The 17,940-nt window shown below is 52.4% G+C and overlaps 1 protein-coding gene and 1 long non-coding RNA gene across 2 annotated transcripts in view; both read right to left on the bottom strand.

The window, feature by feature from the left end:
- The window catches only part of LOC119090962 (uncharacterized), a 33,589-nt gene extending 31,124 nt beyond the window's left edge, over nucleotides 1-2,465 (bottom strand). The window contains exon 1 of the long non-coding RNA XR_005093343.1: nucleotides 2,349-2,465. This is a non-coding gene — a long non-coding RNA (uncharacterized LOC119090962). The remainder of the gene's footprint in view (nucleotides 1-2,348) is intronic.
- A 2,407-nt stretch (nucleotides 2,466-4,872) lies between these two features.
- LOC119090165 (uncharacterized) lies at nucleotides 4,873-11,133 on the bottom strand. The gene is made up of 5 exons (XM_037212960.1): nucleotides 10,858-11,133; nucleotides 9,738-9,988; nucleotides 8,305-8,532; nucleotides 7,244-7,397; nucleotides 4,873-6,242 (listed from the first exon to the last, which is right to left on the bottom strand). The coding sequence occupies exons 1-5, from the start codon at nucleotides 11,125-11,127 to the stop codon at nucleotides 6,036-6,038; spliced, it is 1,110 nt and encodes a 369-aa protein (XP_037068855.1). The 5' UTR covers nucleotides 11,128-11,133; the 3' UTR covers nucleotides 4,873-6,035.
- Nucleotides 11,134-17,940: the final 6,807 nt, after the last annotated feature.

Genomic DNA, 17,940 nt, shown 5'->3' with positions numbered 1-17,940 from the left:
AGAGGATGGGGTGCTATGGTATCCAGGGAGCCCCGTTGGTTGGTTTGGTTATGCGTGTCTGTATACGACTGTTGCCAGCGTCCTCACTCCCGACGCAAGCGCACCTCAGCGTGCGCCTGGAGTGCACCAACGTGTCCTTGGAGTTCGGTGATCGGAGAACTTAGGCAGATTGTGGGATGAGGTGTTGATGTGGCTGCACTACAAGAATCTTCCAACGTCCTAGAAAGAGAAGAGACCCTGAGAGACGGCAGAGTTATCGGAGGCTCCAAGAGTTAGGAGTAGGAGGAGAGAAGCTTAGGAGAGTGGCTCAGAGGCTTGTTCTCTCTCTCTCCTCTTCCTCCTTCTCTAAGCTCTTCTCTCTCTCTCTCTCTCTCTCTCTCTCTCTCTCTCTCTCCCCTCCCCTCTCTCTCTATTCTTCTCTCTCTCTCTCTCTCTCTCTCTCTCTCTCTCCTCTCTCTCTCTCTCTCTCTCTCTCTCTCTCTCTCTCTCTCTCTTCTCTCCTCTCTCTCTCTCCTCTCTCTCTCTCTCTCTCTCTCTCTCTCTCTTCGTGATTGCAAGACAACCCAACCGATGGCCAATTGTTACAGTTTTACAGAAGCATTGAGACGAGGTACTAGTATCACAGATGGTACAGCTGCTTGAACTAGCGTCCTCGTCTGGTGTGTCGCCTGCTCGACATGACGAGATAAAAACCAAACATCTCCAGTCCTTCTCAGGACTCAATCAACACCTGACGACGGTCGGACGACTGCCCGAAACGTTGTGAGCATTCTAACGCACCGACGACGACGACCACGATAGTCTGAGTGGCTACTTCATCCGTGATAGAGGATCCAGTCCGAAGCGCCGGATCATTTTCCACTACTGCTTCGAGGGCAGCCTTCCTGTCGGAAGCTCACTGTTTGGTGTGGAGTAACTCCTTGAGAGCCTTGCACATGGCTGGCAGCTTGGCGCCACCAATCGAAGAGCACGGCTGATCGATTACGACCATGCCCATGGCTGCCCACAGAGACATATTGCCGCGTTCACTCGTTGAACTTTCGCTGCATTGGTAGCCTTTACAGTCCCCACTCCCGGTCCCTTTCGTTTTATCCATGCCAAAGACGTGACTCATACGACAAGGATTAATGGCCCTACTTGTTCCACAAGCCCATACAAGCCATACCCCACAAGAACAAATCACAAAATGCCAATGACGCGAGCCGAAGCTGCAGTCGGAGGCTGCCACCACCTGCCGTGGGACGCCAGCCGTCTGCGAGCTCTGCTCACGGCGCAGAGTCGCGCGCTCCTCCCCCGGGATACGAGGGTGAAACCATCGGACTATCCCTCCCGGCCTACCATTACTGCGCAGTCGTGTGTACCTACATATCCCACTACTAGTGAGATGTGGGACTACTACATATCCCACTACTAGCCATGCCCACTACTAGTTGGTATGGCTAGTGGGCCACTAGCCATACCCACTACGTAGAGGCCCACCGATCAGTCTCCATGACACTCATGTCATGTCGCATCATGTCATCTGCAACATCACCATCATCTTCATCATCGTCATCAGCATCAGCATCAGCATCATCATCGAAGTCGTCGTCATCGCAATCATCATCGGGATCGTCATCATCTTGTCACTCAGACTCAGACTCCTCGGCCAGCATCATCGGCATCATCATCATCTTGTCACTCAGATCCAGACTCCCGGGCCGATCAAGGCTGCCTCCGCAGCGTCACCTGAAGCTCTAGTTGCCCTCGGCGCATAGATACGCTTGGGGGAGGGGTACGAGGGCGGCACGTCCCACACAAACATAAATAAACACTCAACGTTCCTGTTACAACAAAAACAGCATGTCGTCTCCTGGTCGCTTCAAGGATCAACATTCTTGTTTTCGGCAGTAGGTCAGGTACATGTCTGTTGGTGACATGCAGGTAAGTTTCTAGGTGGGTATGATCTCTAAAGCACGTATGCTGCAAACTTGTATGCTTGCGAACTATGCTGCACGACACCGAGACAAGGTCGTCGGTGGAGTGCATCAAGGAAATGTGGTCAAATGACCAAATTTACCTGTTCGGTGAGAATTGACTGAATGGCCAAGTACGAGAATGTCATTTGTTTGTTTGTTTTCAAGGTCGATGCAATACTGCCAAATGTAGGTAAATTGGTGAGAATCACCGTTTGCCTTTAACACACGAAGTGATTGGAAACGTTCCACTTCATTCAATTTTCAAACTCTTTGTCAGAGACAAACACAACGTACAACGTTAATAGACCGAAACCACGGAAACCTGGCCCCTACCAAATCGGCCCGCATCTCTCCTCTACTCCGGTTAGTTGCTCATCAACCGGTACTCACCAGCGTTTAGCACCTTGTCCACCCCTGACCGCCTTCCCCCCGGGTCACGCCGCTCCGCTGGGGTCACGTCAGACCAGGTCGGGCCAGGTCACGCCCAAACGCCCGCTCCCACCACCCACCGCCGCGCTCGCCGCCCAACTGGGGCCTCGAGCCTTGGCTTGCAACGCGGCGGCGCGCCAATCTCAAGGTCACCAGGCCGGTTCGGCGAAATTTGGCGCGCTCATGACGGCAGCCGACTGTCTGGTTTGCGCAGTGTCCGGCAGGTGGCAGGTGGGTGGAAACACGGTCGCAGAGCGATGTTCGGTGTATTTTAACGATGAAGCGTAATGCGGCAGATAAGTGGCGTGCTTCCACAAAATAAATTCGGGGACTAAGCAGGGAAACGCGGTTGGGCGTACCCCTAAAATACGAGAGAAAACGCGTTTCTTCTCGAATTCGAACCCCTTCTCTAAATTAAAGAGCGGAAACTCTGCAGCTGAATAGGGAATTGCACTTACCGGGTGGGGATGCAATGAATGGCAACTTGCGGACTGTTCGTTTTAGCCACATACGTAAAGCTGACCTGAGTAATTGTTCATGCGTTTGATGTCTGAGGCCTTTTATAAATGCTCGTAAATGCACAACAACTTGTGACGAGTTTTCGTTCCGACATTTAAATAAATCCGCCGGATGGAGCGAATTTCTTCCCGTGCACATTTTAAAAAACTCACAGATACTGTACCACGTCCAGATATAACGGAAAACGGGCTGGGGCGGTTAAGGAATTTGGGAGAATTACGTGCATTTGTGTGCGTTGGTATGTTTCAAAAATGTCAGGTAGGCATATCAATGAATATTTTATAGCGGGACTTTGATTGCTTGCTCTTTTTATTGCCCACGACCATGAGGGCTTTTAAATCATTAATTCATAAACAGAGAACCAAGTGTGAAATCCCATTTTCTTTCTTATTTTGGACGCAACACATTGTGACCACCCTTATGGTGATAAATATGTGGTTAACGTAAGTGCAACATCGGTGCGGAATAAACAGCGTAGAGTTACGCCAACACACCAGAGACAACGCATAGACTGGCTACTCCAGACAACACAATCCCCGCGTTAAGGTCTTAACTTGTGCCCACCTACTTCGTGATGTGGGTCCGACATCGCCGGCATGGAACGTCCGGCCACATGACATGTCGCGCTGTTCTCTCAGTAACTTAAGTGACTTAAGTTTGTTTATGCATGTGCGTCGGGTAAGAGAATGTAGTTATATCATGTCAGCAGGGGGTGCATGTGCATGCTATGGGATGTCTGCATCCAGTGACGTATGCCATTTGGTGCATATGTCAGTGGTAATGGATGGGTGATATGTTTTCGGACAATGCTCAAATATCTAGGGAGGTTAACTTTTCTCTTCGACAGAAAACATAGCGATTTAAAACTGGAAGGCCAAGCATTACGCGACGCGCTAAATTACTTGAAGGCACCGTTTCGTTTTGATTTCGAAGAAAGTAATAATCCTAACAGTCACATGGTCTGATAATTTGAGGAATACTATATGTCAAAATGATGTGCTTACCAGCGCTTGTTTGACTTAGAGCTGACTTTATCATATTATATTGTAGGTCGCCTCAGTCGAAGTTTTCAGGGTCCCTTGCTGCACGTACTGCACGACGCCAAAGCTGGCTGTCACCTCATTTAGGTGACATTTGCGCGCGCTGTCGGTGTCCCGCTAATCGACGATTATACGCACTGACACTGGTGGTTGAGACGTAGCACATGTAATGAGCTGAGGACATTCCAGGCAATCAATAAATATTTAGACTCATGTAGCGAATGACATTGTAGAGGACGTAACCAACAATGTTTGTGGGCTCGCCCGACTCTACAGATGAGCCAAAAATATTCAAGTTTGCAGGGTCGAATCATAACAGGCCCCGGTCTTGCACATCATTCCTTCCCCACATTTATTTCCCGGGTTCCTGTCAAGTACTTAACACTCGACCTCTTGAAATCACTTGAAACTTGACCTCTTGACCCCACTTACCACTTGACCTCTTGACCTCACTTAGCACTTGACCTCTTGACCTCACCTGACACTTGACTTCGGATTGCCCGCAAACAGCAAGCGTGAACTGGTGAACTAGCAATTCATTAAAACATGCATACAAATTATCAAGAAACTAATGACCTTGAAAGATATCGGCACGGTAAGCGACCGCAACCGCGCAGGAACCTGGTTTGTTTGCAGCCGCCATAAAACTTGTGAGGCTCCTGACATGTTTACGCCTAGAAGAGCGGATCGGATCCCCGATTTTGTTGTTAGCCTCTGGTCCACTTACGTAGTCTTCATCCGTACCTTGTAGACTATAGACGCCCTTTGGCTACCAACTCAAGGTTAGGTATGGCGGGGAAAGGGCTCCTTCTTTGTTTGGCAATATTAAAGAACTTGCGATCAGAATCGTGCCCGCCCAAGCGTCTTGAGTCCACTGCAACCGCCGGTCATTGTTTACACGAAAAGTAGATGGCAGCAGCCAAACATCGGGTATTGCTGTATATTCTACGGACGTCTGAACGAGATGAACGCGTACCAGACCGCCGACAACGGTGGTACAGGAATAATTTACCCACCACAAAATCCATTACCGTGCTATTCCCAGTACCACTCGTACAGTTAGCAGCATGGGGCAGCTCTTCTTTCTTTCATGCCACCCAACATCGCTGCGTCACTACAGATGACAATCGTGAACACCAAACATCGCTCAACTATGCGGTGGCATTGCGAATCCTTCGCAACCACATCCCCAGCAGTTCGCAGCCCCAGCAGTTCACATCCCTCGCGTGTGTGCACCCCAGAGCACACCTCTTGTGTGAAGGGAATGTACTTTGAGCTGCTTTCTCCTCTTAGATGTCAAACAAAGCTATAAAAAGTGTCCCGCATTTGCGGTGCCGCTGATCCAAAGAAGCACGACATCTTCGATTTCCCGGCAAAAGAAGCAGTAACATTCCATTCGACACTGGGACATTAAACACGGAGACGCAAGCACAAGCGGAACAGGGTGCTGCACTGCTGCGACTCTCTGTCTCCAGCACTCTGCGTAGCCACTCATCGCAGAACCACTGCTACAGGAGCCCCCAAAGAACTGCCTCGTCAATCATTTCTCTCGCCTCTAAACTGGATTCGAAAAAACAGAGACGCAGCGGCATGCAACAACGTCATTTTTCACCAAGCATCGTGTATAGCTCTCCTCGTGGCTTTCTACGTGGCATCATTCTCGATCCACGTTTCTTTCTCGTGGAGAGATGGCTTTCACTGAGCACGCTCCCCCCCCCCCCCCCCCTCCTCCTTCTATGCTACGGAAACGAAGAAACTTGCATGAACATGATCAACGAACCACATCAGCTGTCTTTCTTCCGGCAGTCAGCCAAAATCTTCACCTCTACGATTGAACAAAGGCCGGGGCTTATTTGTGTTGAACCAGCTTGGTTCTTCGACGCTGCAGAGAAGAAGCATCGCGGTGCGTCCTCACCATGCGCCACCCTGCACACTCTAACTCTAACTCAAACACACACTCTAACTCTAACGCACACTAACTCTAACGCACACTCTAACTCTAACTCTAACTCGATCTCCAACTCTAACGCTCCGACCGGCAGCTCCTTCGTGTCCCTCACTCCTCTCGGCAGCGACCGCCAGACACCGTCTAGACATTCTCCTCTCGGAGCCAGTAGAGCACGGTGCCCGAGTGCTGGGCGACGGTGCCGAACACCCACGGGCTGTGGCGGTAGGCGCGCTGCTCGGGCCGCGTGACCAGCGTGCCCCAGAAGGTGCCCGTCCGCCACTGGTCCGTGGTCGTCAGCAGAGGCTTGCCGCTCGAGTAGCCGCCGGCGTTGATCCACGGCAGGCGTTGCTGAAGGGGAGGCGCGGTTCAGAACTGGCCTCAGGCGGAACGGTGCGGTGAATGACGTCAGCGATGTCAGAGGGGGTACGCGCAGGTCGCTTATCACCGCCGTGAATGCCAACTGTAGCAGCGCCTCACACTAGCTGTTTCCACGAGGGGACAGCGCAGAGATGTTCTTTGCGAGCATGTAGTCGTCCGCACAGGGCGTCGTTTCCAGGGGGTCCGATGTTTGAAGGGTTTGCCCAGGACTTTGCTGTAATAGAGGTGCAGCATCCGAGCTCTTCACGTGGTGCGTGAGGGGGCGTAACGTCCGACGGACCACGCCAGACGTCGATGTGGAGAGAAGCATGGGATCCGATCGACATAAGAAGCAAGTCCGTTACGGTATAGTAAAGCGCGATGTTCGAAGGTCATCGCGCAGGTGGTGCGATAAGCTGAATACGTTGCCGCAGGGCTACGTGGGAGACGTTGCTGTTAATTTTGACAGATTATCTCAAAGTCTCAGTTGTCGTAAGGGGTGTCCTGGCAGAGTTAAGAGATTGATGTAGCCCGCTATCTCAGAAGAGGAACAGTGTACATGGGCGCGGTTTCTTGTCCCTGTCTCGTATCCCATGCCACTGCGTGCATGGCCAGGTGAAGTGCTAGGATCGTTGTCGTTCAGAGGCTGGCTGACAACGCTGAAAAAACACGCTGAGAAACGGCACAACGGTGGTAGAGATCTAAAACTGTCTTTACTAAGCCGTTCATCACTGCTACCAACATTGTTCGGTCACAGAAATGCATCAGCACTTGCAAACAAAGTAGTCCACTATCAAGTGCAGCCTCTCTTTCTACGATTTCACCTCCGGTGTTCATGCATCATTGCATTGAAGTCCCTCTGATTCATAGCTGCACACTTATGGCATCATATTGTATCCATAGCCTACACTACTATGGCATCATATTGTATCCATAGCCCACACTATTATGGCATCATATTACATCCATAGCCTACACTATTATGCCATCACCTGGATACTCTCCATGCCGTACTCCCACTTGCCGAACTTCTTGAGCAGCTGGACATCGGTCTGGTTGGTGAGTTTGTGGGTGAAGCTGTAGCTGGCGGGGGCGGACCAGACACCGCCCCAACGACCGCGTCCTTTCTCCGCTTGCGCCTCGAGCCTGACACGTCAGCACGTGCGTCATCCATGAGAACCTGACGTGTCTTACACCATTAGCGTATACACTGACCGTAGTAGTAAAGCCAGTCTCTGTCTCGTTATCCCTGATAAGAACATCGCTCTCGCGTCTGGTCCATTTTAGAACGCGCGGAGCTACCATGATTAATAACGCCGCGATATCTCGCGCTGATGGCGGGGAGATATCGAAACTTGTCACGCGGCAAGCACTGAAATCGACGGCCTCGAAATTATCAGGCGAGTGTTGGCTCACACGTAGTGGTTGGGCCACGCAACTGGGACGCTTCCGGCAGCTGCGTCTCGAGCACACGGTCGCACGACACCGAACGGATGTCCTGCCTCTGTCACGACATGCACACGTACCCCGTACGACGCGAGACGACACGGCGCTTGCTGTTTGGACAGCACGATTTACGCGTTATGCGCAGTGCTTGAACGTTGATTAAGTGCAGACAAAAATGAATGAAAGTAATTCGTATGTTATCCCCGCGCTAGCTCCGTAGGTCGCAAATGATTCGATATTCGCTAGTGCTCCAGAATAACACATCCGGGCTTTAACGTTTTCGCAGATGAATCGCACCCATTAAAGCGGTGTGCATCATGCTTATAAAGGACAATGCGTCACAAAAACTCACGCTGTAGTTCCAATGCTTGCAACGAAATCAAATCCTTCGTCTTGTCAAATCAGACTTAAATATGTGATCAGTGTGCATGTGCTCTTACAAAACGTGGCTAACACCAGCGTTTCTCTGACTTTATAGCTGTGAATGTCAGCACTTTGGCCGTCCTCGTATCCAAAGCCGGGCATCCCGGACGCCACGTTGGAGAGCTGAACGATTAACAGCGCGTTCTTCAAAGGCCACTTCTCCCACGTCTACCGCAGTCGGTACCTGTAGAGGAACCTGTCACTCTTGCCCAGCGCCTTGAAGCGGTCGGCGTAGCGCAAGATGGAGTAGTCGCGGTCGATGGCCGGCCTGGAGGCGGCCCGCTCCAGCAGTGTCTCCAGACTCCAGCCGTCTTGCGCCGTCGAGGTGAGCAGCAGCGTCCAGCCGCCGCCGTCACGGCTCATGTCGCAGTACACCGGCTCGTCGAACCCGTTCAGCCGGTACACGCCGTCCCTGGCAGGGCACAGGTCAGGGTGTATGGCCCACCTCTGAGGTTCAGCTGGTGCACGCTGTCCCTGGGAGGACACAGGTCAGGGGTGTGGTGCACCTCTGAGGTTCAGCTGGTGCACGCTGTCCCTGGGAGGACACAGGTCAGGGCTGTGGCCCACCTCTGAGGTTCAGCTGGTGCACGCTGTCCCTGGGAGGGCACAGATAAGGGGTGTGGTGCACCTCTGAGGTTCAGCTGGTGCACGCTGTCCCTGGGAGGACACAGGTCAGGGGTGTGGTGCACCTCTGAGGTTCAGCTGGTGCACGCTGTCCCTGGGAGGACACAGGTCAGGCTGTGGCGCACCTCTGAGGTTCAGCTGGTGCACGCTGTCCCTGGGAGGGCACAGATAAGGGGTGTGGCGCACCTCTGGGGTTCAGCCGGCACACCCCGTCCCTGGGAGGGCATGGGTCAGAGGGTGTGGTGCATCCCTGAGGTTCAGCTGAGGCCGCCGTGCCTGCGAGGACACAAGTGGGAGGGTGTGACTCACCCCTGACGTTCAGCGCGTACACGCCACCCCCGGGAGGATACAGGCTATATCATGGCACGGCACACTCTACACGCGAGAGCGATTGGAATCCTCGACTCAACTTGACAAGATAGCAAAACATCCGAAAGATATTGCAGCTGCTAACTGAAAATGGCGCACCGCTCTTCACCACAAAGACGAAATTGGCATTGCCACCTTGGGATACCATTCCCTTGAAATACAACCTCGCATAACCGAGGCCGTAGAGGCGTGCCGGTACCTAATGGTCACCATGCATGGAAAGAATGCATCGGCGTGGTGCGAACCAACTGCGCCGCTTGTGAGCCATAACGGGAGTGCAGCAAAGTACATTGGGAACGGAATAACAAATGCCCTCGGAGACGTGGCTCGTGCTTTTGGTATATTGGAGATTTTAATGATAAAACACAAATATTGAGAGGGTCGGGACAGGCATGGGCGGGGAAGAGGGATGGATCAAGGCCCATTTATAGAGAGACAAATCTCTGGTACCATCTGATGCATGCCAACACTTCATTATCTCTGACTTGCTGCATACATGACAACACACAAACCCGAACCGCAACCACAACCGCTCTTAAACAGACAGCCAGCGGACAGCCAGCCAACACCGAGTCCCGCGACAGCAGCTGCAGGCAGCCGCGTCGCACGCAGCCGCCGGCTGACCTGGTGCCGGCCTCCTGTCGCAGCAGCTGCAGGCAGGAGCGCGCGCACGTCTGTGTCACACTGACGTAGTAGCCGGCCGAGGCGGCCGCCGACGTGACGTTGTCGCATCGCTCGAGCCGCTGCAGCGGTCGGCAGTGGTCTGCGGAGCGGTAGTCCACCACCAGGCAGTCGCGGCCCTCCGAGCAGGAGAGCGCGCACTGCTGCACGCTCTCCGTCGGCGCGCCGGCCGCGCCGCCCGACAGCTGAGACACCTGGCGGCCGGACGCCGAAACATGGGTGGTAAAGGGGACGCTGCGGTAACGGACGCCTGCCACTGGACTCGTCATTGATTCATGTCATGTGTGGCGTATTTGAGGTGAACGTCCCATTCCCGGATAAAGGTGAAGTACTCGTATGTTCAAACTTGTCAGCTTCAAGAGCCCCATGCAACAGCCATCATAAACGTGACTTCTATGCTTGGCGGCTGTTTCATTAAACGTTGGTCGTACTTGGTTGGCAAAAAAAATCCTCACGAACCGCGATGGGGTTTATAGAGTGGCCAAAAGTAGGGCACTGGCGGCAAGTTTTCAAAACAATGCAAGTAAGCATCTTGCATGCAGTTCAACAAAACATACTTCTGCTTAAAACTAGGCACACGTGTGACTTAGTGCATACAACGATAGATTCACCTCTTTCAAAATAGACCTTTTATGCTGTTTTGGTGCCCTCACGAGCATGGCCAAGTAGCATGTAATTAAGCACGTTGTTTTTTCGCTTAAATTTAGATAAGGTAAGATATGGATTTAGACGAATTCATTTTTACTCAAGGTGATGGATACAAATGACAACAAAGCGCTCATCGCAGGCTTATGGCCCAAACTCAACAAGCATGCTTTACAGACTGGCATCTGTGGCCTATTAGTCCAATGCCCGGACCTGACGTTGGCGCGGACCCATGACACTTACAACGACGCCAGAGTTTCCTATGAAAGTTTCTCGGTGGACGAACACATCCACGAGAGCTCCGACAAGCGCTGTTTAGTGATGATCATCATTAAGGCTTTGAAGATCTGAGAGAGACGAGCTTAACTCATTTAAACAACATGACTGCACCCCTGTTTCCTGCATTAGCCAAACCCACCAGCCTCGTGATCTCGTCCAGCTTCCGCTCCAGCCTGTCCTGCAGCTCGTCCAGAGCCTGACGCGTGCTGGCCGCCTGCTGCTGCGCGGTCTGCGTCTGTGCGTGCTCCAGGCGCCGTTCCACCTGCTGCAGTGCCTCCCTCACCGACTGCGGCAGCTCCGGACCGCCGGGCAGGCCAGCGACGGCGCGCGACGGCCGCGCAGCAGCTGCCAGCAACAGCAGCGCCGCCAGCTGCGCCGGGAGCTGGCGCCACAGGCGCAGCGACCGCATGCTGCTGCGCACCTGGCGACAGGCGGACACGATCTCAAGCACAGTCTGATTCCGTACTCGGATACAGCCTCAGTTCGGACTCGGATACGTTCCGATTCCACTCATGGGTGTAGAACGACTTCGCACTCGAGTCCAGTTTGGTTCCGCACTTGGGTGCGGTCCTGTTCCGATCTCGGGTACAGCCTGAGTCCCCACTCGGGTGCGGTCTGACACCGAACATGGGTGTTGTCCGACACCGTTTTCAGTCAGGGGCGCGTCTCCGTGGAGATTACTAAGACCCCAGCACATGACATGTCTAAACTATGAGCGATATATGCTGCTATACTATTAACTACATCATCGACGCATACTACTGACGGTGACTTGATTCATGTGAACAACATCTATATCGGTCCCAGACAGAAAACAAGCAATTCAGGATTGACCGTTCCTTTGGATTTTTAAATTTTTCCCCAGAAGTTTTTTTCAGACACGCAGCTGCATTTTTTTCAGCTGGTGTTGGATTTTACATGTCATGTCAACCCCGATATTACAAACGCTCACATCACGACAAACAACCACTGAGCCATCACATCAGTCGCCGTATCACCGGTTATCTTCCGTAGTCTTCACCTCCGACCTCTAACTCATCACCCAAGCATTCCTATCGCCCATCTTCCTCAGGTGTGTTGGTATTCGTTGTATGATGTACATAGGACATTGTAGCCTTGTGTCGTAAGTCTCAGTGATGAATGGTCCCCATCTGAACAAAAACTTGAAGTTGCACATTAGCTAAATTAACACTTAAAATAAACTCATTATTCGGAGAGTGAAGCACCCTCCCATGTCCAAATGGTGTGATGCGTCATGTACCAGCAATCGCTATCATTGAATATAACTTTCATTGAGGTTCGCCTTTCATTATTCCGCGCTATTGCAACGCCAACAGGTTTGACTATGACAGCGCGCTATGTACCCAGCCCAGTCTCTGTAGACAAATATATCGGATTTGGGAAAAGTGCTGAAGTACGGTGTCATTCGCCAGAACATAAGTCATTCTTCATCTGGATCTGAATCCGGCGCCGCCCACTGGAGCACAGAATGATTCCGGCGCCGCCCACCGAAGCACAGAATGCTTCTTCAGTACAGGATGCTCCCACACATTGTGATTTAAGGTTTTACACAACCACGGCCTCATGTTAGTGAGACGGACTGTTACGAAACTGTCGTAACTCGGAACAGCCTAACGACGTGGTGATTTACGACATTGTTGATGAGCCTCCGCTTGCCTGACGCCCGAGCAAGCCGTCTCTGCACCAAAAGGCCGCAAACTCATTTAAATGTCGACTCAGACACACCCTAAGGAGGCGCTAACGATGCCACCGCACCAAGGAGCCACAAGCTCACATAAATGCCGCTTCAGCGACACCCTAAAGAAGCGTAAATGCTGCCGCTGTACCAAGAAGCCACAAACTCACACAAAGGCCGCTTCGGCTACACCGAAAGGAAGCGTAAAACCCCGGCGTTTGCGTCTGCTGCGAGGCTGCTGAACACCGACCGCCCTGGCGTCTGAGAGAGCGGCGTCACGAGAGAGACCCCGATGTCACTTGGTGACCCCTAGCGTTACTCCACGCCCCCTGGTGTCACGTCGCGACGCCCTACGTCACTTCACGACCCCTGGCGTCACGTCACTACCCCTGGCGTCACGTCACTACCCCTGGCGTCACGTCACTATCCCTGGCGTCACTTCACGACCCCTGGCGTCACGTCACTACCACCGGCGTCACGTCACTACCCCTGGCGTCACTTCACGACTCCCGGCGTCACTTCACGACCCCTGGTGTCACTTCACGACCCCTGGCGTCACTTCACTACCCCTGGAGTCACGTCACTATCCCTGGCGTCACGTCACTACCCCTGGTGTCACTTCACTACCTCTGGCGTCACGTCACGACTCCTGGCGTCACGTCACTACCCCTGGCGTCACTTCACGACCCCTGGCGTCACTTCACTACCCCTGGCGTTACGTCACTACCCCTGGCGTCACTTCACGACCCCTGGCGTCACGTCACTACCCTGGCGTCACGTTACTACCCCTGGCGTCACGTCACTACCCCTGGCGTCAATTCACGACTCCTGGCGTCACTTTACGACCCCTGGCGTCACGTCACTACCCCTGGCGTCAATTCACGACTCCTGGCGTCACTTTACGACCCCTGGCGTCACGTCACTACCCCTGGTGTCACGTCACTACCGCTGGCGTCACCTCACGGCTCGACGCGACCCTGCTAAGCCCCGCCGATCAGCAGTCCCGTCGGCTTCGACGCTGGCCAGGGTACTGTCCCTGCGGCCTCGATGCTGGCTGGAACACTGCCCCTGCGGCCTCGACGTTGGCTGGAACACTGTCCCTGCGGCCTCGACGTTGGCTGGAACACTGTCCCTGCGGCCTCGACGCTGGCCAGGGCACTGCCCCTGCGGTCTCGATGCTGGCCAGAACACTGTCCCTGCGGCCTCGATGCTGGTCGGAGCACTGTCCCTGTGGCCCCGACGCTGGCCGGAGCACTGTCCCTGCGGCCTCGATGCTGGCCGGAGCACTGTCCCTGCGGCCTCGACGTTGGCCAGAGCACTGCCCTGCGACCCTCCGGGTTAAGACACCGGCCAGGCCGTTGCCAGGCGACCCTCGACGGTTTCTGTCACGCTTCGCAGCATGTACATTAAACAGCTGTCGGGGATCACGGGCGCTTCCGCTGAGCGGCGACGGGTGGAGAAGCAGCACGTGCCCGGCTGAGAAGGGCCGTAGGTCACTGACCTGCTGCTGGTGCGGCTGTGCTGAGGAACGCTGCTGCTGATCGCGAGAGAATGTCAATGACAAATGATTTTGCTTCATGACGTGCACGAAGTTCCTGAGAGCATAAGTGGCGGTCATTGCTGAGATCTGCTAACGCCACTGCTCGGTGTATGTGGCGTTGAGGAAATCCCAGCGACATCCACAGCCAATGGGAGGCAACATGGCAGATGGGGAGGCGCGGCACGCCAGTAGCGTGTTTATGGTGGTCGGCAAAAAAGAAAGCATCGAAAACTGCTTGCCGATCCAGCCATGGGCTGCACTGCTAAGGAAGGGACGTTGGGCTGCGTCCCATATCAGATACATATAATTTTGAGAGCCCACCTGCGCTGGGTGACATCGTGATCGATGATGTGTCAGTGCAGCTCTAGGTTGTGATCCAAGTTCCATCGATGAGGCTTATGTGTTAATGTGTTGAGAGATGTTGACCTCAACTTCGAAGATCTTGCACAGCTCAGCCACATCGCTCACGCCGGCGGCTTTGATCATGTCGAACAGCCTGGTGGAGGGAGGGGTTCAAATGTACCCTGTATCGGAGTCCACTGGGCCGTCTGCGACTCTGACTCAGAGCCGTTAGAAACTGAGTTCGACCCTGACTCGGAGCATTGCCGCACGAATGATGTGTAGACCCGGCCACTACGACGGAAGACGGTGAGGCCAGAGGCTGGAAAAATGCAAGCATTTTGTGCTTAGGAGCAATGGCTTAGAACTTTGCTATCTTTATCAATCAATGTGGATTCAGTTGTGAACCTACATTCAGATGATGAGCAGCACCGTGCATCAAAAGCTTCATTTAATAAACATGCATGAGAAATTACCAAAATCAGGAGTTGTGGGTCTGTGCTTGCCACGCTAAGACATTGTTGATTCTAGAAAAAAACGTCATTAATTTTAAATCCCAACAGTCAATCACAATGCCTCCATCCAAACTTTGTTGTTGCCATTTGTGTTTTAGAGATGCGTCGACTCCACTGGTCACTGCGCCCTAAAGAAACGGACAGGTCATATATGTAGTCACATCACGCAGTCTCTTTCAGTCACTTTACCTTCAAAGGAAAATTGAGGCTCAATTCAAACGCCTTCACCCACAAGCGCAGCTGCACATGTACTGGCTAGTAGGGGTTGGGTTAAGTAGACAAGGGTCATAACACATGGGCCCTATTTATATGTTGTCTGGCAGCGAAAATTTGATTAAATTTCCTCACGCCGTCCTGTTATTTTTCCTGAATCTCGGAGGGCGGGCCTCTAGCTCTCAGGCGACCGCGGGGTCATTGCCCTGAGAGATCCATCCTCGCTAGTGAGAGTAGAGTGCGGATCGCACACAGTCGGCTCTTAGTTCAAAAGTCAGAGTCAGATTCTGTGTCCAGGCCCTTGTGTCTTGAGTCCAAGTCCGAGTCAAGACCCCACCCCGGATGTTTTGTATAAGTCCGTGTTTGAGAGCTATTTTCGCGATTCAAGAGCCCGAGTCGTGATGCATTGAGTTCAAGTCCGAGTCCTAGGTTCACTAATCAGCGAGTCCGATTCAAGGTGTCTTGCCTGCAGTATGAACTGCATCATTTGAGCTCGAGTCTAAGTTGCCAAAAGTCTGGACACGAGTCCGTGTCCGGCTGGACTATCAACCATGCTTGCTGGCAGACGTGGCAGCAGCCTTACCAATGTCCGGTGAAATGATGTACCATAATTGTAGCCTTTTGGTATCAAGGCATTCTTGTGCAGAGAAGTTTGAAACGCATGCTATTTTGACCTTTCTGAAGCACTGCTTACACATCAGTACGCCAATCTTGATTTTCCATATGCACGGACTCAGCGCTCTGGTTTACCTGCACACGCATAGACGAGATTTTCTCTTTTATTTGGAATCAGGAGGGTCAATGCAATGAGACTCCAGCTTGGTGCTGACATCTGCTGTTGAGGCAACGGTGTCATCTATACCAAAGTTGTCTGATGCGGGCAGAACTATAAGAAAGAGTCGTCACCTGTGCATGCTATTGCAGTCAATGATGTTGCAGCCTGTGATAACAACATATGCCAACCAGGGATGTAGGAATGTGGAACAGGGGGGGCTTGTTCAGCTTGAAATGTCAATAGCTGCCATTGGTCAAGAGCCTTGCAAGAATGGGGGCTCAAAATGCTGCACTGAGAACCTATGTCAGCAGGGGCTTAAGTCGGCCAGAGGCCATATGCTGAACAGGGACAGGGACAGGACCCTGCATATAAGAGGGAATGTCACGCTAGTTGGCGGCACTCTGGCAGTGCACGAATGTATGAGAAATGTCATTGAAGGGGTCCACAATGAAACGATGGAAGGGCCTCGTAGCAGTTAGGAAGCCCCAGCACCGAGTGGGGAAGAAGTTCTTGGCAGGAGCTTGATGAGTCGAACTGGGGTGCATATGCCATTTTCTGGACCCAATGTGTCGGTAAGTGATCATTTTGCATCATTGAGGACTCCTGCGTTAGTTGGCCTCGTGCCCGCAGTGGACGATACAGTGATAGGTGGCGCTAGCGCTGCCTGCTACTGCTGCTACCTGGTGGATGGCTGCGCTGACGCCACCTATTCTTGTCATTTCTATTTTTGCCGCTTGGAGCGTGAGCGTAACGCTACATTTCTCTGCGTATTTTTTTTTTCTATGTTCAACATGTGACGAGCCTGAATATCCGCCATTAGTTGTATTCATGACGTCTTCTTGTCATTGCGAGATGATGATTCCTCGCAGTTTCATTCGCGTGTTTTCATTTGTTCAATTCAGCTCTGTCAAAGTGGGCGTTCCACCCTTTGCTAGTGACTGTCTCATTGAGCAAGATCTTGGCACGGTGAACTGATATTTAGGATGCTTTCCTCAAGCTTAAAATCACATCAAGACGTTATCATCATTTTGTTTCAGACGGATCTGTTGTGTGTGGTCATGGCTGTTACCGCTCTCACGAAAGTCACGAAGACGAAGAAGACATTCACCATTTCTAGACGAACATGACGTCACGAAGATAAGTTGTCATTCAATTTTGGAAGCAGATATCACATTTTTCTACTCCAGATAGAAGTATATCTTGCACATGCTATATACCTCTGATCGAACTAGGGGCCTTAGGCGCCGTTTCGTTAGAACTGTACCCGTTAGGTGCACCGAGTTCGGATGGAAAGCCCTTCAGCCCCTGAGGGCCTTGAGCCTTGGAAAGAGAGAGAGAGAGGGAGGGAGAGAGAGAGAGAGAGAGAGAGAGAGAGAGAGAGAGAGAGATAGAGAGAGGAGAGAGAGAGAGAGAGAGAGAGAGAGAGACAGAGAGAGAGAGAGAGAGCGAGAGAGAGAGAGAGAGAGGAGAGAGAGAGAGAGAGAGAGAGAGAGAGAGAGAGAGAGAGAGAGAGAGAGAGGAGAGAGAGAGTCAGACAAACACGGAGAGAGAGAGAGTTGGCATATTATAAAACGTTGAGCCACGAGCCTTGACCCACGTCGCGTCCTACCCACAGGGCTTTCTACTGGGAAACGCTATGGGATCTCATAAGCGCTCTATTCACTGACCTCTCAGTACAAGCGACCTGTAGGGCATGCATAGATGAGATGCATGTCTCGCATTTTGTCGCCGATTTACCTTCTCTATAGTAGTTTACCCTACCCGTCAGCCATAGTTTACCCTAGTTTACTATAGCAAACCATAGTTTACCATAGTTTACCGTACCCGATGCCTGACGCCGCCCCTGCTGATTTGCATTCCCGTTTTATTTGTATAAGGCAAACGGCCCACACTGGTGGCATAACCAAAACATCATCAAGTGAGGGCGAGGCTGCTTGGAATCTGCTTCCAGGAATAATGAGCAAGAACCAGCGTATTATGATACGCCGTATCTTATTCACGTTGCCATTTTGAGACAGGGCACCAATTTGATGCCAAATCTGAAACGCGCGGGAAATAAGGAGACGGGTCAAACGCATCGTTCGATGTTGCCGCCATCACAGCAGCCGATCACTATTCCTCCGGAGGCGCTTTGCTTCGTCATC

Source organism: Pollicipes pollicipes, unplaced genomic scaffold, assembly GCF_011947565.3.
Source record: "Pollicipes pollicipes isolate AB1234 unplaced genomic scaffold, Ppol_2.1 Scaffold_1600;HRSCAF=1878_pilon_pilon_pilon, whole genome shotgun sequence".
Classification (NCBI taxonomy): Eukaryota; Metazoa; Arthropoda; class Thecostraca; order Pollicipedomorpha; family Pollicipedidae; genus Pollicipes; species Pollicipes pollicipes.
This window is presented reverse-complemented; position numbering and strand designations above follow the sequence as displayed.